Below are 22,101 nucleotides of genomic sequence, written 5' to 3' on the forward strand. Positions count from 1 at the left end.
TTTGGTGACTCTATGCCCTGAGTTGACCCTAATTTTAAATGTATTCAAATTTTGGTGTGGGAAATACGAAGAAAGAATAAACTAGCAGAGTTTGTTCTCAAAATAAAGGAGACATGGATGAATAAATGGTCAAACTCTTCTGCCCTTTGGGAAATTCATCCTGGTTATGGACTCACCATGGACGCTTCCTCTCCCACCCACCTCTTTCCTGATTTCTTACCACCACAACCCAGGGCACTTTTAGGTCTTGTGCCTAGGACTTGCAAATGCTGCGGGTGAATAAGAATGCTTTTCCTGTGGAAGAACACAAGACATTTTAGGAACAGGAAAAGCCTATCCGGTCCAACATACCTGCCCTTTTTAGGTTTATCTTAATCTCACCTTCCTGTATTGTTACCTTCCTTCGTCTTCCTATACAGAAAAACAAACAAACAAACAAAAAAACCCAACCCCCCCCCAAAAAAAAACCCTCCACCACATTTCTTGTACATTTCTCATGATCTCTACTATTGCTAGACCTGATAAAATCAGATAGTCCCACTGTCTTTAAAACTAATGACTTCTGAAAATAGTTCGCAAGGCTAGTAGCCAGTTGGTCATTTTTCTTTTTACAGAGTCATAAACAGTGAGTTTGAAAGAAGAGGCTCCAAAGAAGCTTGGCTTTGAGGAATGGGGAGATCATCTGGCTTGATTTTACACTTAGATTTCAATTCTGAGTTATCTTATTTGTCATGTTCTGGGTACCAACATCCGCTCTCAAGAGTGCTCAGCGATAAAGCATATGTTTATGAGGAATCAGACTTACTAGGAAGAAAATACACAGGTGGCTAAAGATTAATCACAAACAGCAGAGACCTGTTAAAAAGCTTAACATTCTCTGAGCCTTTCCTTGTCCCCGTCACACATTTCGTATCTGGAATTTACAATAGGGTGAGGTAAGCCACTCACTACCGTGAAAAAGGTGAACTGTTTACGCAACAGATGTTTCATTACTTGAGAAAATTCACATTTTCAGTTAAAACGTAAAGATGGGCCTTCCACGCAAAGCCTTACGAGGGACCCCTGGCAGCGTTTATAGCGAGTGTCTACAAGTTTCATGCGCTGGATTTTTACTTTTTAACTGTGCCGGTCAACAAATCACTGAGAAGACACCAAAACTGTCTGCCAGATGTCCAGCACTGATTAACTTGTCTTAAGTTCAGCCAAAAGGGAAGAAAGTATGATGGGTGGAGCATGAATAGCAAGCACAATCAACATCTGACCAACCAGGGTTTCCTGTCACCATGGGAACGGAATTGATTGGCACTGGTTTCCTGTGTACAAGTTAAAAACCAGTAGCAACTGCAGTAACAAGAATAAACTACAGATAAGAGACTTGGAGATTAAATCAAGTCGTATCATCAAAAGTTCAGCTTGGAACCCTGAGCAGAAAAGTCCTGAGATAACTGTGAGGTCACTTTTTTCCCGTAAAATTATTTTACGTTTGCAGTATATTTACTTCTAATTTTGCCACTTTGGGCATGCAGTCTGAAATCATTAAAAAGGACACGGGAATTCAAACTTATGCGAGGACTTACATATTTTGCCCAAGACTCAGTATTTCCCCTCACTCAAGAAGTAACATTTTACTAATGCATTGGAGTGTATTTTCGTTTCACTATCTTGGATTATAGCTTTCTGAGGGCAGAGGGAATCTTTTGTATAAGGACAGCCCCAGGGATATAAACAGATTAATATTACAAATATAAGTTGTAACCTAAATTTTCTTCTTTTTTTAAAAGATTTTTAACTTATTTATTTGAGAGAGAGACACAGAGAGACAGAGAGAGAACATGAGCAGGGGGAGGAGCAGAGGGAGAAGCAGGCTCCCTGCTCACATGGGATCATGACCCTGGGATCAAGACCTGAGCGAAAGGCAGACGCTTAACCTACTGAGCCACCCAGGTGCCCCTGAACTTTCAAAATATAATTACAGAAAACAAAATGGAACCAAAGCATCAACATTTACCTTTTTTGTTTGTTTTTATGGTTTCTCTTAACCCCTCAGCTGCTGTTGCCCTCAGCACTAAACAGTTTTATTACAGTGGTGTGTGTTTGGCCCAACACAAATCTATTTGCTTTCGGTGTGGATTCTGAAAGCTTATTTCTTGTTGCTTTATTCAGCCATTCACAAATGCTTATGAAGCATCTAGCTATGTGGAAGCCCATATAAACTAAAGATACTGACAAATTAAACAGCATGGTAATTTGCCCTTTATTTTTTAGGAGTTCACAAAGACTCTGAAAAAAAACAAGCCTACAGAGGGATCGTGGCAAGTTGCTGAGGAATAACGAAACACAGGAGAAAAATGTTTGCAAAATATACTAGCTTTTTTACCACCAGCGTAGTGGTTAAGAGTGAATTATGGGGCCAAGACTGCCTGGGTTCACATTCAGGTTCTGCCCCTTAAGACTGTGCAATCTTGGGGCACTTGGGTGGCCCAGTTGGCTAAGCGTCTGCCTTCTGCTCAGGTCATGATCCTGGGGTCCCGGGATGGAGCCCTGCATCCGGCTCCCTGCTCAGGCGGGAGTCTGCTTCTCCCTCTCCCTTTGCTGCTCCCCCTGCTTATACTCTCTCTCTCAAATAAATAAATAAAATCTTAAAAAAAAAAAAAAAAGACTGTGTGATCATGGGCAGTTGACTCAACCTGAATGCACATCAGTTTTGTCATCTGTAAGATGGGGACACACTAGTATGCTTACGCCATTAGCTCGTTGTGAGGATTGATTGAGATATTAGATGTAAAACACTCAGGCCAGTATTGGCAGCTGGTTAGCACCATGTAACTCTGCACTGGCATTATTCCCATCATTACTGTTACCTCCGCTATGGCCGCTCTCAAGACACCTTCAGTACAGCTGCTGCATGTCCTACGGCTTCCTCTGCAGTTCTGGCTCGTGTGGTTATGAATTCCCCTGTTACCACTGTTGCCACCCTCCCCCCGGCAGCTCCCGCTGTTCCCGCTCCTGTTAGAGCTTCGGTCAGTGCTTGTTCCCGTAGCCACTGTCATCAGGGCCGCCCCTGTGTCAGCGATTACTACAAGTGTGGTGTATGCCGAGTGAGTACGTGTGTCTGTGGAAGTCTTCACACAACGTTAGCACGGGTTGCCTCTGGGGTCAGACTGCCTGTGACATAATCTCTGTGTTTTGCTTTTGGCTTAAATATGCTTTCGAATTTTCTGCAATAAGAACGTGTTATTTGTATAGTTCATTGTATTGTTCATTATTTGTATGGTTCCCTGACAAAAATTTAGGGGCGCCTGGGTGGCTCAGTCCGTTAAGCGTCTGACTCTTGATTTGAGCTCAGGTCACGATCTCATGGGTCGTGAGTTCGAGCCCCGTGTTGGGCTCTGCACTGGGCGTGGAGCCTGCTTGAGAATCTCCCTCTTTCTCTGCCCCTCCCCTCCCTCTCTCTCCCCCTCTCAAAAAAAAAAAAAAAATTGACAAAAATTTATAAGGGCTGGAGAAACACTGAGGTTTCATATTTACCAATATTTGGTATTGCCTCATGGCCAATACTCTCTTACTGAGAAAGGAAGGGTATAGAAGGCACCCCTTCTCCATGTTCAGAAGGCATCTTATAGATCATCCTATTATAAAAAGAGCATGAAGACATAGGACCAGGAGCCGCCATTTACATGTCCTCTATGCACTAAGATCACATAAGGCATTCAGTTCCTGACTTATTTCATTGTTATTTTTATCTCGTGTCAAACCTTTCCTCATTTGTCTTTATGTTTAAGAAGAAATATTTTTGATAAGAGAAGAGATCTTTTGTGTATTTTAGCCAAGCTATTCCCAGGAGAATGCTCTTGGGTTGGCCTGTAGCTCAGTTTTGAACAATTACCCTGACATTATCCTGAGAACAATCCCCACAAGTTCTACTGAGAATAAATAAAGCACAATGGAGTAAAATTATCCTCCAAACTAGGAAAGGCAGTTATATTTTAGTCAGGAAATCTAAGGCTTTTCAATGTACTATGTTCTTATGCTCTGTCACTAAAGAATTAAGAATGTGGAAAAAAAAATTCAGATCCCCCAGTTATTGATCTGGGGATTGAATATTAAAAAAAAATATACCATAGCCAACTTGGGTGAGTTTATATACACTGATAACTATCCTTGCAGAACAAATGGTTTTAACAGGATGGAGAAAATAGAGGGAAAGAATGGAAAAGCATTCAGAGTAGGTGATTGTTTTTAGAATAATGACAAAGCAACCCTTAATCTATTTACTGTTCCCCTTACCAACTGTCCTGACACTTTATTTTTTTTAGTTTATTTTTTTTTATTATGTTCAGTTAGCCAGCATATAGTACATCGTAAGTTTTTGTTGTAGTGTTCAATGATTCATCAGTTGCGTATAACACCCAGTGTTCATCCCAACGCGTGCCCTCCTTAATACCCATCACCCTGTTACCCCATCCTCCCCACCCGCCCCTCTGCAACCCTCAGTTTGTTTCCTGGAGTCCAGGGTCTCTCATGGTTTGTCTCCCTCTCTGATTTCTTCCCATTCCATTCATCCTGACACTTTAAATGTCAAAGGATTAAATATCTGATTTTATGAGATAGAGAGGTCAAATGATGACTTTATTTCTAGACTATTTGTCAAGTTCTGGGATGAGTTAGCCTACACTTAGATCTCTAGCACAGCTCCTGTTAAAGGCAAACTCAACAATTTGTCTCTCTTTGCCAGGAGAGAGCCTTTCTAATGCCCATCTAGGCCTACATGGGATGCTCATGGTCAAATAATATTGCTTCTTATGTAGACTCACATCACAGAAGGGTCATGATGAGGTGATGTTTGCAGCCTATCTTTGTGGGAGATTGTCCAGGAGCCTCAAGCTAAAACCCAATAAAGAATGATTCTTTCCCCTCCTCTCTCTCCTTCCCCTCTTCCTCCTCTTCCTTTTCCATCTGCTTAATCTTTTTCCTTATACTTTAGTCAACTTAATTCAAGAAAATTTCATCAAAAAATCCAATTCAGTGCAACAAATATCTATCATGTACCTACTGCAAGCAAGACATTTTAAGGGAAAAATCAGGTTTCAAATTTGGGTAGAAATGTAAGGGCCTAGAAATGTATGTACAATGGTTGACAGCCTAGGGTCTGGAGGCAGGCCCCCTATATTCCTTCCATGGCTCCCCATGGTCAGTTAGGTGACACTGAGTCAGTGACATAACCTCTTGATTAACTTTTAAGCATAAATAATAGGTAATGCATCAGAGTTACTCTGTAAAGAATTATACCAGAAAAATCGATAGAAGAATTTCTAAGAGAAGTTATCAGACACTTTTGTTTTGTGATCAGGTGTTCCAAATGGTCAATGAAAAATGTATCTGAGGGTAAGCAATGGCTTTTCTAGGAATTATTTTTGGATTTATATTTGTGATAAACAGCCCTAGGAAACCCTAAAGATGTCTCAGATCCACTGAGGGGAATTATAGGTGGTGTAGCTACTTCACTGCATCAATACAGAGGAATTGCACTAGAAGAGTCTCATGAAAAATGCTTCCGAACAGGGCAATGGATGTGCTCTGCACACAACTGCTGAAGCATGAGGAAGACACATGTACCAGAACAGAATGAGACCCGTATTCCCCCTCATGCCTCTGATTCTATCTGGCGAGGTTTCTCCTGAGCAAGCCTATCTGAGGAAACAACTGTGGTCTTAAAACTCTTTTCAGGGACGCCTGGATGGCTCAGTCGGTTAAGCAGCTGCCTTTGGCTCAGGTCACGATCCCAAGGTCCCAGGTCCCTGGGACCGAGTCCCCAGGTCCCAAGGACCTGGGGACACGAGCAGGGACGAGCCCCCTGCTCATGCATGTGCGCTCTCTCTTCTCTCAAATAAATAAACAAAATTTAAAAAAAAGAAACTCTTTTCAAAATTGGGGGCTCCTGGTTAAGAAAGAAAAGAAAACCCTTCCTGCAAGGCCAATAGCAGGAAAAGGGCATGGAGACTTGCGCTCATTGAAGAGTCTGAGAAGGGCAGGCCTCACCAGCCCAGCTCTCCCCCGAGGCCTTGTGTGGACACAGGTGAAAACCACTGATTTAGATCGAAATGTGGAATAATCTAGAGCTGGCTACCAATCTGACTACAGTGCTTTGGCTGAATAACCCAGTGCTGACCAATGGTTCCCAGAGGATCTACTGTTCTTCGTCAACAAGTTGGTCAACGTTGTCTCTAGTAAAATGCGAAGGGGTCATCTTCCAGTGCCCGCATCTTGTGATCCTAATAATTTTAGTAATAAATCCATCCTCAGGAACCCTGTGTTCAGGAAGCAGGTAAGAGTGGTTGAACTAGTTGGTGGGATTAAAAGTGAAAGGGACTTTCGACAGTCATTGGAAGAGTTTCCAGCTTTGCAACTGACAAGTGGTTTCGGTTTCGGGGGTTCTGCTTCCAGTAAGGGGAGTGCCCACTGCTTCCACATCACAGGCTCTGCCACCCGCTGCAGAGTTACAGGAATTTCCCTGGGACATGGGCCAGGACCACTCACACTGTGGTTCTCAAATGCAAGTAATTTAAATATAGAAATAGAAAGGAGAGTAATTTAAGTATATTTGAACATCCATAGGCAGTTAAATATAAGACTATGTTAGATTATATGCATGAATTTAAGTATATGAATATATTTAAAATACATATGTATATATCAGTATATATCTCTCATGTGTATAGATCTAGATCTATATATTTATATCAGTATCTATCTCAACTCTTCCCCAGAGCTACTGAGGCTAAATTTTTTAGTTTTATAGAGAATATTTCCTATCTAGAAATTCTATCTAGATGGGGGGAGAAAGTTCTATCCAGAAATGTTTCTATCTAGAAGAAAGTTTAGAAATGTTACAAAGTTTCCCTAGGGGAGTCGGATGTGAAATTAGGTCTAGTGGCCATTGCTGTTAAGTTTCCTCTCAACTCTAAAATGCTGCATGATTGACTTTTCAGGAAGCCCCTCGATCTAATATATGACCACCACCTGCTTCCAGACTCTCGCCATGCCCATCACGACCACTGCCACCAACACTGAGTGGGAATGAGGGAAGGGATTAAGTATTTATGAGGGTCTAATGTGCTCCAGGCACCTTGACAGGCAATAAGAATACCAATGGTGTTAAGATATCCTTATCCCAAGGAGTCTACAATTTATTCTACTGAAGTACACAGTTTAGTATTCTGAAGAATAATTGTGATTTAGAAAAAAAAAAGTGTGGGGTCATGTTTAAGCCATGTTTTACTGTTTTTTATGATTTTACGCATTATCAATATTTTTAGGATCTTGACATTCTAATGCGACTTGATTTTGTTCCTCTCCTCCCACCCCTAGGGGGATAAAAGTACTGAAAGACATGTAACAAGTAAACATACTTCAGGGACACTCTTATTAACAGCATATGAAAGATTTCATGAGACACTCTCCCCACCTTAGATTTTACTGGTATCTCTGCAGAGGATGTAAAGCCGCACTTGGGAATTTCTGTCACACACAGAGGGACCTAGGTTTTCACTTTTAAAGCACACTGTTGTTTCAGTGCACCCCCTACAGGGCATATCTAGTAGGATACATTTAAACTAGAAATTAGAAATCTTGGAGTCACCACTTCTTAAGTATTTAAGCATGTCCCTGAGCATGTCCCTCACTGCTCTCAAGGATTTCACATTTAATAGGGATTAATTATTCCAATAATACCTCTGTGTATATGCTTCCAAAATCTCTATCAACCAAGCTCTTAGACTCAGTCTGCCCAAATAACAGAATACGTGAGATCTTCCTCCCCCAACCTGGTATACGCATAATGCTTTATTGCTTACATTCTTTGATTCTCACCGATTGAACCAGAAGTACACTCACTCTACTTTGAACTGCTCTAATACCAAATCCCTTCCCTTACCCAGTTTTTGGCTAGAATAGAACCTGTTTCTATTAATTTGTTTTTTTTTCTATTAATTGCCACCTCCAATACGTTTAACACTCCATGAACTATGAGGACAGAGTGGGCAATAAAATGCTTTTAAAGTCGACATAATACACAACAAAGGCTGGTTTAAAAAGTGAAAAAATACTCTGTTCCACAAAACAGTGATGGAAAATAAGCCATCATTGTTACGGTCAAGATTATGAAGATCACCTATATCAAGAAGTTGGATGGAAGAATTTTCCCTCTGCAAAAGTTTTAGGAGTATTTTTTTTAAAAAGACTGAAATTTTAAAATGCAGTTAGGAAAGTAAAGACAAGAATAAGGACAGTTACCCCATACAAAGCTCTACAGGATATTCTAAGATGAAGTCTTGCCTCACCTGGAAAAATCTGCAATCTTGTTATTTGAGATCTGTTTAGATTTCTAAACCATTATTTTATATATATGAGATCTTTCAGCTACATGATTTTTCATGCCTGAGGGTCTTGATGCATTTCTGTGCTGTAATAACAGGTTCAGGATAGAGTCTCTTTAATTTTACAAGACTTATATATTAAGCTGAGCAGACTTCCAAACTCATTGGTCACATAAAGGGGTTGGAGAAATTAAGTACCCAGGAATAAAATGGCACGTGAGAAGTTTTCCATGTCCTGGGCCTTTCTAGAACTAAATGGACATTTCAGAACTGAAACGGATGAGTAAAGCTAACTCTGATGAGTAAGGCTAACTTTGTATTATTCAGCCAATATTTAAGAACCCTTATTATATGTGTGGAACTAGGAAGCAAGGAAACAGATAATGAGTTCTTAGGAGATTTGACTTGTGTGTGGGGTGTGTGTGTGTGTGTGTGTGTGTGTGAAAGAGAGAGAGAGAGAGGAGATATTTGTGGAGTCTGGGAAGGGGAGGAGACGTGATGTAGAGGTAGTTTATTCCCAGAGGTCTTGTTTTTTCTATGGCTGGGATGGGGGAAAGGGAATTTAAGGAGAGCAGAGCAAGTTTGGAAAAACTGCCTGGGGCAATGAGAAAGAGCTAACTGAGAAAAGCAACATATTTCTGAGCAGTGCTGAGCACCCATCGGAGACTTCACATGGCTAAGGATACACATTTGAGGTATATTCTTTCAGGCTGTGGTAGGTCTTTGCCATACTTTTAATGTATTCACTGTTATAGCACTTAATCATTCCTATGATCATTATTGCTTAAAGTGGATTTAAAATTCCTATTTGTTTCTCAGGATCCTTAAGTAGCCTAAGGATTCTATCAAAAGAAGAATATTCTTCTGAATGGGGTTTAGTCGCAAAATACTACTGTAGAAGTCAAAAGGCAATGGCAAATAAAACATAACAAGAATAAAACGAATCATTCAGGAAACTATATTGAGAGCAGGGCAAGAAGGGTTGTTATAAGCTCCCCGTAGTGGTGCAGGGTGATATCGAGGACATGCAAGGAGAGCAGCTCAGACTCTTCCCTCATGGTTGTCAATGAGGCCAGGCAACCCTCCAGCACCAGAGACTCACATCTGTAGGCCAACGGGGAGAAGACAGGGATCATCTGTTTTGCTTCGTTTTTGAAGTAATTCTTTCCATAAAATTAAGCTAATTTTAAGGACTTGTTCCTTTGTTTCACATCGAAATTTAACAAATATTCATAGCATAGGTAGTATGTGTCAGGCATGGTGCTAGAGACACCACCATGTGGGGAAATCAGAATCAAGAGAGAAAAGGAGGGGGCTGGGGGGTGGGGCAGGCAGGATGGCTGGGCCTGGGAAAAGGGACAGTTATTGAGGCTCACAATCAAACCTCTAATTTAGAATAAAAATTGGCTCCTGAGTAAAAGGATTTATATATTATAATCTACATTAGGCAATATTAATTTCATTTGACCCATTGTCTTAAAAATTACTTGTGGATTGAATGAGAAATGAAAATGATTGGATGCTAAGCATTGTTAGAAAGCACATCACTTTCAAATGGAAGTGTTCATACCAATTTGTTATTTCTCAAGTTACAGCTCTTGCATCACTACACCGAGACCTTTTTCTAAAGTATCTGCCAAACAAGATTATGCCTCACCTGCCAGAGAGGACATTACAAGTCATTATGGATTTTTTTTTTTTTTTTTTTAACAGAAACAAGAATGAGCTTCCTTTTCCCTAGATGACACTGGCTTATAATGGCCTCAACATGCAGTTCTCCACTAGAGGGTACTCTTTGCACATTCTACGATAGGCTTCATCCAGGCCGGCTTCAGAACGTATGGGAGAACAGAGCCCTCCCACCTTGTTTAAATTACATCCACATAATCAGGAGGCATTACTGAATGGAAATGACATTTTAACATTTGTGATATACGTCCAGGTTAAAAAAAACAACAACAAAGAAACAAAAAAACCCAAATCCATCAGTTGAAAAATAATTTTGCTAAAGTCACCTGCTGTGGGTAATCTGATTTTTCACTATTTTGCTATAGAGGTCATGTTATCAATAGCTGGGAAAATCTGATGAGAACAGAGTAGAGCATCATTTCATAGGAAAACAATGTTCGAGAAGTCCAGAAAATGCACAGAGCAGAACCGTGAGCTGTAGCTTTATGACACATTTCAAAGAACTCCAAAGGCAACCGTCTGCCTGCAAGGTAAAAAAACAATCCCCTGACACAGTAACGAAAATTCAGAGCTGGTCTCTCTCAAAATAGGAGGCAAGACGTACTCTGGGAATCATCTGTGCCTGCCCTGATTAAAATGCTTCTACAAAAAAGGCCATTTCACCTAATTGTCAACCTGTACATTTAGACCTGGAACATCGTCCCCTAGCAAAGACTTGTAATCTCATTTGAAAAAGCCCCGCATTTAGGACTCTCCATAGGAAAACTCTAATTTGATCACGGGTAGAGGAATTAGTGAGCCTCAAAACATTATACGGCAACAACCTCTTCTTTAGGGGCAGGACAAGGGAGAACTCTATAGAGATGCTAACATTATGCAGCTAGGGGAAATAAGCCTAATTTGCTCTAAAATAGGTCAGAGCCTCCAGAATGGCTCTAAGAGTTCCCAGAAAAGAATTGGGCTTTGCCCCCCATCAGGGGAGTGGAAATGGAGATCACCTAGTAAAGCTGGAAGCCAGTGTCCAGGATCAGATTTGCAAGTTAACGGGTGTTGAAAGATGGGTGGGGATGGCATGCTGAGAAACCTTTTCTGCTTGAATCTCAGGATGCAGGAGCCTGGGTCATGGGTGGTCTGGTGAAAGACACAGAGAGGAGCACACAATGGGACTTAAACTCTTGTGATTCCACCAGGGGCCACCCAGGGCTCAAACACTTGTCGGCTTGGAGAGAAGCTAGGTCTTTGCTTGCCAACAAGTGGTGGCCAATTTTTACCATTTATAGGCAGAACTCACTCTACTACTTTTATTTATTTATTCTAAAGATTTATTTATTTGAGAGAGAGAGAGAGAGAGCATGTGCGCGTGCACACACACACATGTGTGCAGGGGCTGGGGAAGGGACAGAGGGAGAAAGAGAGTCTTAAGCAGATTCCGTGCTGTGTGCTGACCTGACCTGGGGCTCGACCTCACCATCCTGAGATCAGGACCCTAAGCTGAAACCAAGAGTCCAATGCTTAACTGACTGCATCACCCAGGCGCCCCAGAACTCTACTACTTTTAATTCCTTCAAAGTAGATCTTGGCCTCTGCTCTTTTCACCCTGGGTTGTATCCCCTGTCATTTCTCTCATTCACCACGATCACCTTTTGTCTCATGACTTGCCATTAATTTTTGAGCAGATTTCAAAACTTCTGTCTCCCTTTTCTTAATCCTGGTGTGTGTTTGTTTAAATAAGGAACGCTTTAAAGTTTTTTTTCCCTAACCCTTCAGAATCCCAACACACCTCCATAAAAATGCAACCATTGTCTATCCTACAAATAAAGACAAAAGAGGGGCGCCTGGGTGGCTCAGTTGGTTGGGCGGCTGCCTTCGGCTCGGGTCATGATCCTGGAGTCCCGCATCGGGCTCCCTGCTCGGCGAGGAGCCTGCTTCTCCCTCTGATCCTCCCCCCTCTCATGTACTCTCTCTCATTCTCGCTCTCTCAAATGAATAAATAAATCCTTAAAAAAAAAAAAAAAGACAAAAGAGTTCGATGTTGACTGTAAGCAAAGGGCTTGTGCATATTTCCAAGGCCTCCCCAGCTCTGGACATCCCCATAACAGTACTTTATAAGGGTATGATAATCAAAAATAAGGGAAGCTTAAGATTCTATCAACTGTGTCAGCTAGGAGGAGGTAGAACATAGTGGTTATATGAAGATTTATGTTGGATATCCACCTGGTGTCTGGGAACAACCAGATGGAGGAAAGGCTGAGACTGGCAGTGAGCGAGACTGGGAGTGAGACGGTGCTCCACTTGCGTGTTTTAAATCTACCTCACAACATGGAATTTTACTTGTTTGGGATCTGAAAAACATTCTGATAGCCAAGCATGAAATTTGCTAAGAGGAATAACAGTGTGACACTCCATAATATACCTACTTAGACACTGATTTGTAATCTATTTTTTACTGATTTTCCATAGAATATAGGAATGCACTCCCCATACCTCCCCCCCCGCCCCCCACTCCAATATAGTACTTGTTAGGAGTACAGGCTCTGGAGCCAAATTACTTGGGCTCAAATTCTATTTGTCACTCTCACAAGCCCAGTAACTTACTATTATGTTATTTGGGCAGTAACTTAAACTCTCTGAGCGTCCATTCCTCACCATAAGGAGGGGATAATAAGTCCCTTGTGAGGATTAAATGAGATCATGCATGTAAAGGGTCAATAAACGTTATTGAGTCGTTGTTTTGATTGATGTTACTTGGAATTAAATTCGGATTAACTTCCAAATGGTTGCTTGTTACGTGTTATGCTATGATTCCCATATTGTCAGGCTGAAAAAATGAGTCATGGGTGATAGTGTTCAGTGGTGTTGGGTCATAGGTTCCCTCAGAACGACTGGTGTTTATTATAAAGGAGGCTACTTGGTATGTGTATCACAGGAAAGATCAAGGAAACCTGGAGTGTAAACCTAGCTCTGCTGTAACTAGTGTCGTCCGTCACCTTTGGCCAGTAGTGTAAAGCGGTTGGCGCCCCACCCAGATGGCCTTCGCCCCGCCCCTCTCCCCGCCCCCACTGCTGCGAGGGTTGGATGTGAATGGCACGCCCGTGCCGCTTCTCTGGAGAATCACCCTTGGCTGATGGGAGTGGCCCAGGCCAGAGGTGCCTACAGGGTTATGCTTCTGCCGTCCCCGGGATGGCCTGCAGTCAATGGCTGACTGACATGCGGGTACAGATGTTTGTTTGCCTCGAGGTGCAACAACTGTTCCGTGAAGTACCACTCATGTTTCAGGGCTCCCTGTGTGAACAGGCTGAGATCAGATGGCAGCTGAAACCACCTCTTTGCTTGGCTTCTTTTCTCCTGTTCTGCCTCCCCTACTTCCCTTTAGGCTTCTCCTGAGAGCCTCCTCTCAATAAATCACTTGGACAAGACTCCTTGTCCCAGGCTAGGCTTTTCTCCCCAAGACCTAAAAGAGAAGATTCTGGGTCTCTGTTTCCCTAGACAGAAAGTGAGGGAGTTGGCTCCATTTTCACTGATGGGTCTATTTCATGAATACAGATTTTAATTTCCAGAATATTTTTGTATACTTTGAACCCTGATATTCAGGTGTGTCTATTCTATATGCTTTCCTTTTCTTTTATTTCCCAAAGGGAGATTAGTTGAGAAGCAGTTAGGTATCTTCTAAGTCAAAATTTCTGAGCACTGAAATGTTTCTCCACTAGGGAGAGCAGGGGACAGACGGAACATTCCATCTTGCCTGGAGGAAATTACAGCAAACAAAACTTTTTGTTTAGGTGTAGAATACTCAACATGTTCTTGGTCAGGCTCATGTTTTCATTGCTTCCACTACAGTAGACATCTTTTTAGCTTTGATAGAAATCTCCCAGGCTCAGCCTTAAAAAAAACCCTTTAAAATCACACATCTGGGTGTTACATCATCACTTGCACAGTACTTATGGACCAAAATAAACCATATTAAGGTATAGTTTAGGAGAAGTTAGAGAATGTTCATTCATTGGGTATTGACAACCCTTGGGGGCCTGTGGAGGCTTCAGTTGCGATAGAAAACCTCCATTATGCGTATTTCTTCTAGCCCATTAACTGATCACAGCGATGAACATTTCCTTAGCTGTCCTTGCTCACTTTTATTCCTAATGAAAAATCAAATGAGGAAATAATGTGAATCTCCCTGTCTGCCTGTTAATTTCCTTTCCATAAAATTGGCTGTCGTACAGTAACCTAAAGGGGAAATGTGCAGGAATCTGTATTTACAAGTTCTCTGTTTTCCCAGTGGAAAAAAATGTATCATTCTAGGGTCTGAATGTGATCTTTGGTTTACTGGACATTTGGAACCTGGCTTGTATATAGTTTCCTTGAGAATGACAAGCGGGGACTCTGAGGAGGACAGGGATGGGACAAGAGAAAAGAACAGGAGCTAGCTATGGTCTCCTGCTGTGCCAGCCATGTGACATTCATTGTTTAGCTTAACTGTCACAAGAGCTGTGCAAGGCACCTGCCGCTCTCCTCATCACAGGTGAACAAACAAGTTCCAAGTTTTACACGCAGTAGGTGTGGGGCAGGCCTCTGGATGTATCTCTTCAATTCATGGACCCCCCCATGGGAAATGAATTCATTTGTTAGATGAGAGTAGATTTAATTGGATAATTACATTAGATGGTCAAATTCATAAATATAGATTTATAAATAGGATGAGAAAAACTGTAAGTCAATTGACAGTTTAAAAATACGAAAAAAAGAAAATAAAATAAATATTTATGATGTCAAATGGCCGGCTCAACTTTATCAATTCAGTAAAAAAAAAAAAAAAACAGTTTCAACTTTCCCAAGTTCAAAAATGTAACTGACCTAGTATAGGCTTGTGGAATGGGATCACAGAACAAAACAAAAGGAATACTAGATTTCCTTTTCCTTCTCACAGACAAAATGCCATTTTCTATTGATTGTTAATTTTATGGTGTCCTTTGAAAAAAGGCAGAACAGATATTATCAAACCTGTTTTGTACATTGTGAAAACTACACAACAAAGGACTTAACATGTTGAATCACTTACTTAGTGAATGTCAGATGTAATATTAGCACAGAGACTCAGCTCTGTAGTTTATCATAGGCCATTTGTTCTTATGGAAGGCTCTTTGGAAATACATGAGATCTCCAGATGCAGATGCACATTAATTAATTAACTCCATAATTTTGTGGTGTTTACAATGTACCGGGGTCACAGGAACCATGGGAGACACAAGAGTATCTTGAGCCTACACCTGTCCTTAAGGGTCTTCCAAGCTGGTGAAGGGATAGGACAAACTACTTGAAAACCAGTTTTAGTCCCTTTCTGAATTATTCTTTAATGAAAATCACTGTTAGGGGAGTGGTACATGTGAGAATTCAGAGGTGTGAAGACTCCATGTGGCTATGGATAGGTGCCACAGCCAACGGTAGGAGGTAAGTTTTGGTTGGGATTTGGAGACTAGAGATAGATGGAGGAGAAGAAGGAGTAGGAGGAGAGAGAATAGGGACCAGGTGAACAAAGATGCAGATGTAGACAGGAACCCAGCACCCTGGAGAACAGAGTGGATGGAATGGAAGGTTTATTTTTGGGGGTAGTGGCAAACACATTTGGAAAGAAGGACCAGGGACCAATAGCATAGGACCTCTGAGGCCCAGCAAGGTGGTCTGTGCTTAAGCCTGTAGGCACAGGGGAGCTTTTGAGGACTTTTACACAGCAGAGTCATCTAATGCAAATAGTGTTATAGCAAGATAAATCTGAAGAGTATACAGTCTGAATGGAAGAAGAGGATTAGATCAGGCAGAGAAGATGAAATAAAATAATACATGTGAAATATGTAACGCATGCTAGTCCTGATACCATTCTTACAATCTTTGCATTAGCAAAGAGGGCACAGTTGAAAAAAGAGAAGGAAAACTGATGGAGTAAGTTATCAGGATTGAGAGGGCATGACCTGGAGCCTTTGTGGACAGAGTAGCTTTCTCTTCCTCTGAAGTGGGAAGGAAGTGGGAGGTGATAGGTGGGGATCCAGGGCAGTTTATAGACACTGATTACACAGAGTTCCCCATGGGGACCATAAAGATGAGTAAGACACCATTCTGTACTCTCCCTTCTCAAACATTCACTTCATTTAAATGAAGAAAGAGATACTTAACCTTATGCTTTTGAAATTCAAACCTGCCCAGCAGCGGCCTACAAAAGGCAAAATTCTGGCAATAGGTATTCCTTAGGGGATTTAACTGCTGGCCTTGCTTAGAATTGGTGGTGCATGATGGTAATAAAAGTTAGTCTGACTTTTGGGTAGTTTTATTATCATGTTTAAATCATCTATAGAAAATGACCACCTTATTGCTTTCATCTGAGCAGATCTCTTCGATCACCCCACCCTTGGTACACACCAATGCCCAGACACCTGCTTTAAGGTTTTCTTTGAGGCAAACATCAATGTATAAAACTAATTTGGGTGACAAAAGCAAAAGAGCCTGAAGGAAGCAAACAAGTCAAGTTTACCCCTTCATATCACAGATGAGGAAAGTGAGGCCCAGATAGGTGCATGACTCATATGAAGCCACTGAATTCAGCAATGGCAGAGCTGGATCTGGCATCCAGTTCTCTTGATTCCTGATTGGCCTCAGGGAGAAAGTTCCATCTCATCTACAGCCCAAGACAGCAATGTAGTGGTACCCAACTAAGAAAATGGTACCTGGAGACCCACACGGATCCATCCGGAAACCAACTAGTTGGGGGATGAGGAAGAATTGATTGCTCTCCATTCTTCTGTTACGGAGTCAAATGTTCTCCCTTTACAGGACTTTGGGGATCACTGCAACAATACCTGTCTTTTTACTTCATTCACTGTTTTTTGGTAATACTTACAAAAAAATTTGAATGACCACCTTATCTTCTGAAGTTCTTATATTTTCTGAAGGGATGTGACGTGTGCGTGTGCGTGCATGTGTGTGTGTTATAGGAAATATAATAAAAATTTAGAGATGTGATCTAAAAACCTAAGGCAACAAAAAGGACAGTGATAGAAAATGAAGATATAGGAAAATAAGAGGAGAATGAACCAGGGAGTGTACCTTGAGAGCCTCTCACTTCCCCCACTACCCTGACATGCAATATTAGATATAATATCAATTGTATTTTAAATATAAACAGGAAGTTTCTTATTTTAAGAAATTCTATGGGAAGCTTTACTTAATATTTTGAGGAAGTAAAGAATTAGCCCCTCATTTATATACCTTGCATATCCTGGTTTTCATATGTTGATTTTGCTTTATTTATTTATTTTTAATTTTTTAAAAAGATTTATTTACTTATTTTAGAGAGTGAGAGCATGAGTTGGGGGAGTGGTGGGGGGGTGGAGAGAGAGAACCCTCAAGCAGACTCCCCACTGAGCACGGACCCCTACACAGGGCTTGATCGCAGGACCCCAAGATCGTGACCTGAGCTGAAATCAAGAGTCAGATGCTCAACCGACTGAGCCACCCAGGCACCCCACGTTGGCTTTGCTTTAAATGAGAATGTCAGCAAAAGTACATCACAAAGGCAGGTAAGGCAACAAAAACAATGTCATGGATCTTGAGATATTTACTATTCATTTACTCAAAGGAAGCAGAGGGAAAACTTTATAAAAAAATTATCTGTGACATTGATCATTTCTACCTTACTCCAAACAATGTGGACTTTGTCAGGAAATACCCTAAGTTTATTTCTAGTCCTTCTACCTACCAGAGTTTTAACAACAATTAAAGAAGGTAGTATTACATCAGCAGCCCTCAAAATGTACCCAATAAATGATTACAGAAGCTGTCCTGGAGTTGAAGATGACTGTGGCTTGGGTCTCCACTAGCTAAACAGAATCTGATGTAACTAAAAGATTTTTGTAACACAGCTCGATTCTTTGGGGGGACAAGAAAGACTACTTCCTCCTGGTGTCCATTTGGTGGTGAGCAATTTTACCCAAGATGCCAATCATTTCTGCTTCTATCATTTTTAATTGGTGAATATTGTTTAAAAAAAAAAAAAAGCAACCTGTAGGGGGATACAGAAAAGCTCTTACCTCTCCTGAAGTCCTATGGGCTTCATTTTGAAAGGAGAAGCACAGACAGAGGTGGTAGCTTTGATCTCAGGGGTGTATCGGCCTTGCGGGTCCACAACCACATTCAGCACCTTTGGGGCTTGCTCGGGCTGGACCATGCTGTTGACCGTCTTTGCCTCAGACTGTGCCGGTTGTAATGCAATGGGCGACAGGTGGATCTCCTGGTTTTTCTCTTTATCTTGTCGCAAGGAAAGCTGAAATTTTTCTTTTAATCTGTAAAGAATCTATAGGAGATATACAGGCTTGTTTTTTCACACTGAACAACAAAATATGATCTCCTCCACCCCAACCCAGAAGACAAACTAAAATGGAGGTTTAATGATAATACACCCAAGCAAAGCCTTCTAGAATGATTTCTTAGTTGTGTGGTACTGAGATTTTTCTCAAGAAGGATATAGTTGGTATTTCCAGTTATTAAATAAATATGTCCATGAATCTGGTCCTCAAATATATATTCAAAACAAAACAGGCTAATTTTATAAAAGTGCCAGATGTCAGTTTGATTCACATGCAAGTTTTTATTTTACTCAAAATGACTAAAAGGGAAGGCTGATCGAAGGAATAGCCATGAAATAAGGGCTTATGACATTTATAGAAATAGACCTCTGCATCCAGTACAACATGTGAGAAGAAAATCTTATAAAATATTAGTGAAAAGGGGCGCCTGGGTGGCTCAGTCGTTAAGCGTCTGCCTTCGGCTCAGGTCATGATCCCAGGGTCCTGGGATCGAGCCCCACATCGGGCTCCCTGCTCGGCGGGAAGCCTGCTTCTCCCTCTCCCACTCCCCCTGCTTGTGTTCCTGCTCTCGCTGTCTCTGTCAAAAAATAAATAAAATCTTAAAAAAAAATATTAGTGAAAAAATAGTTATGCTATAAATTGTAATTTCTTATGTTGGTAAATATCCACACTAGTCATGTATTAACTTGAGTATCTAGTAACTTCTTCAAAAAATTAAATTTAGGGCACCTATCTAAGGATAATTTGGATAACCAGAATTTTATTTTTTACCTCTTTCCCCTTTTAAAATTTTTTAAAGATTATTTATTTATTTATTTGAGAGCGAGATTGGGAGGGGTAGAGAAACAGACTCCCTGCTGAGCAGGGAGCCCGATGCAGGGCTCGATCACAGGACCCCAAGATCATGATCTGAGCCAAAGGCAGACGCTTAACCGGCTGAGCCACCCAGGTGCCCCTCGCCTTTTTAATTTTTAATGCATGTAGGAAAAGGCAAACATATCACTTTCTCCATTCTCAGAGCCCTTTCTGGAATGGCTAATTCAATTTAGAAATGGTAGGATTGTCATTTTTAAACATTTAAAGGTATCATACTGACTTTGCTGGGACACTCTGTGGACCAAATTGTCAGAGAAAAGTCACTGTAAACGATAAACCAGACTAAAGGAGAGAGAAGCGAGTCATTCAGAACTATTTTCGGTGCCCACCTAATGTCACGTATCGTGAGAGGTCCAGAGTATTCTGTTCTGGAGAAAATAAACTGCACCCTGTTCTTACGGAATTAAGGATATGGAATGAAAAAAGTTCTCAGGGATGCCTGGGTGGCTCAGTCGGTTACGCATCTGCCTTCGGCTCAGGTCATGATCCCAGGGTCCTGGGATCGAGTCCCACATCGGGCTCCCTGCTCTGTGGGGAGCCTGCTTCTCCCTCTACCTGTTGCTTCCCCTGCTTGTGCTCTCTCTCTCTTTAATAAATAAATAAAATCTTTTTTTTTTAAAAGTTCTCAGGTAAAAAGTATGTCCTTTGAAAGAAGAATAAATGTGAAGAGAAAACGGAGCAGTTTTTGTGACTGAGGAAAAAAATGCATATTGCAAAAAATGCATGAATTCCACACCTTGATAAACTGAAGTTCATGTGAATGAAACCAACAGGAAGAATGTTTCAAATGCATAAGGTCTCAGGAAATATGATACCGGTGTACGTTTCCTGAAAAAAATTTACTCCAAGTCACAAGAAAGATGACTCAAAATTAAGAACTGAAGAACTAGAAATTGTGATAGAAAAGGGAGCTTTGGAATTATGTAAAAATAGGGCGAAAATGAAATTTAATTATGTCTCAGATCCAACATCTCAGGTTATAATAACAAGAGAGAAGTTTGGGCAGAGAGGTAAGAAATAGGAATGACTGTACATTAAGTGACTTTTAAATTAGGGATACGGAGGGAACCGGAGTTTGAATGGTCACTAAAGGTCTTTCTGACCTAATTATACATTTATAAAATTGCTGTCTAGCTGAATAATATGGCTTGCCCAAAGCCAGCAGCCAGCTGGGTCAGACCCAGGCCCTAAGGCAGTTCTGACTCGCAGACCCATGCACTTTCCACCGCCTTACGTTACCTCTGGTGTTCTCTTTGCTGTGCCATAATTCTTAAAGATGAACTCTCAAAGAGTCTGCTGCAGATGTGGTTCTCACCACTGGGGTTCAACACCACCAAATCGATTTTTTGTGGATTGAAAGCTCTCTTTAAGGAAAAGGACTATGCACATAGGGAGTATAACTAGAAATGCATCTTATGAATTGAACTGCCAGGAGATGAAAAGGAATCCTTATTGTCTTTTATCAGTTCACTTCCTCATAACCTGGAAACTTTTATACTAGTGGTGTTCATTGACAAAAGTAGGGTAAAGCTAAATCTTAAATTTTTGAAAGCGATGGGTGCTAAATATTCCCGTGAGAAATATTACTGCATAAGAAAAAAAAAGATGTCTAATACTAAGTGACAAATCTTCTTACTCTAATTAGACTTGTACAACCTATAGGATAGAAAATATTGAAGATAAATATCCTTACCCAGTGCATCATGCCCTAAGGATTGGGAGGTTTTTAATTTACCGCTTCTCTTCAGTCTCTGTAACCCTCAAAAGGCACTTGGCCACCACTCTGCACAAACAAAACCCACCTTAGAACAGTACCAATCAGAAAACACACATCTGCTAAGTAAGTTAAATATGTAATTACTAAAAGATGAGGCAACAGAATTTAAGGTGGGATAGCTTTTTATTATTTTTAAATTTTTAGCTTTTTTCATTTTTTAATTTATTACTATTTTTTAAAATATTTGTTTATTTAAGTAATCTCTACACCCAATGTGGGCCTTGAACTCACAACTCCGAGATCAAGAGTCACATGCTCTTCCAACTGAGCCAGCCAGGTGCCCCTAGCTTTTTATTTCTTAATTTTTTCCTGAATGAGAAGAGAAACAAATACATCTGTACCTTTACAAAAATATCTTTAATAAAAGATACTGCATATATTATATATTCTAAGTTCTTCACATCTAAATATATGTACATTGGAGCATGTGCTTGCCTGTTTACATTTGGGTTTTGGAGAAGCAGATTTCAAAAATGAAAATGAGGAAGTCAAGGAAATACCAGCCTTCTCGATAGCTCTTGACAGGTCACTTTTATGGTTTTATTGGTGTAGAACAAGCTCTAGTCCAAAGTCCTTCTTTACTTCAAGAGCTTATGTTCTTGATGAAGGACCTTTGTCATGCATTTTACAGTCAACTGTTTACTTCATCTCTGGTGATAGGTCAACTTTTTAATCTACATAGTATGTGTACAAACTGATTTACATCTTTAATTAGGGAAAAGCAGAACCGGGAGAATATATAATGCTTATAAGATACTTTAAAAATCCACGAGAGAGAGACTGGGCTGTCTGGCAAAATGTGGAAAGAATTGAAGACATTGAGACCGGGCAATGGGGCCGTCATCATGGAATTAAATTGTGAGGGAGTCGTCCTCAACCAGTTGGGCGTTAGCCCTTCGGGGGCATTTGGCAACGTCCGGAGCTGTGTTTGGTTGTCATACTGGGGTGTGTGGTGAGGCGCTATTGGCATCTAGTGGGCGAGGCTAGAGATGCTGCTAGATACCCTACAGTGCCCAGGACAGACCCTCTCCCC

At 41.0% G+C, this 22,101-nt stretch overlaps 1 protein-coding gene across 3 annotated transcripts in view; it reads right to left on the bottom strand.

The window, feature by feature from the left end:
• The window catches only part of PTPRR (protein tyrosine phosphatase receptor type R), a 232,924-nt gene that overhangs the window by 70,320 nt on the left and 140,503 nt on the right, over positions 1 to 22,101 (bottom strand). For all 3 annotated transcript variants that reach the window (XM_006732343.2, XM_081822060.1, XM_031027042.2), the window contains one exon: positions 18,140 to 18,402. In XM_006732343.2, the coding sequence (XP_006732406.1) occupies positions 18,140 to 18,402 (263 nt within the window). The remainder of the gene's footprint in view (positions 1 to 18,139; positions 18,403 to 22,101) is intronic.

The sequence above is a fragment of the Leptonychotes weddellii genome, chromosome 5 (assembly GCF_054177405.1).
Source record: "Leptonychotes weddellii isolate Sample4059 chromosome 5, ASM5417740v2, whole genome shotgun sequence".
Lineage (NCBI taxonomy): Eukaryota > Metazoa > Chordata > Mammalia > Carnivora > Phocidae > Leptonychotes > Leptonychotes weddellii.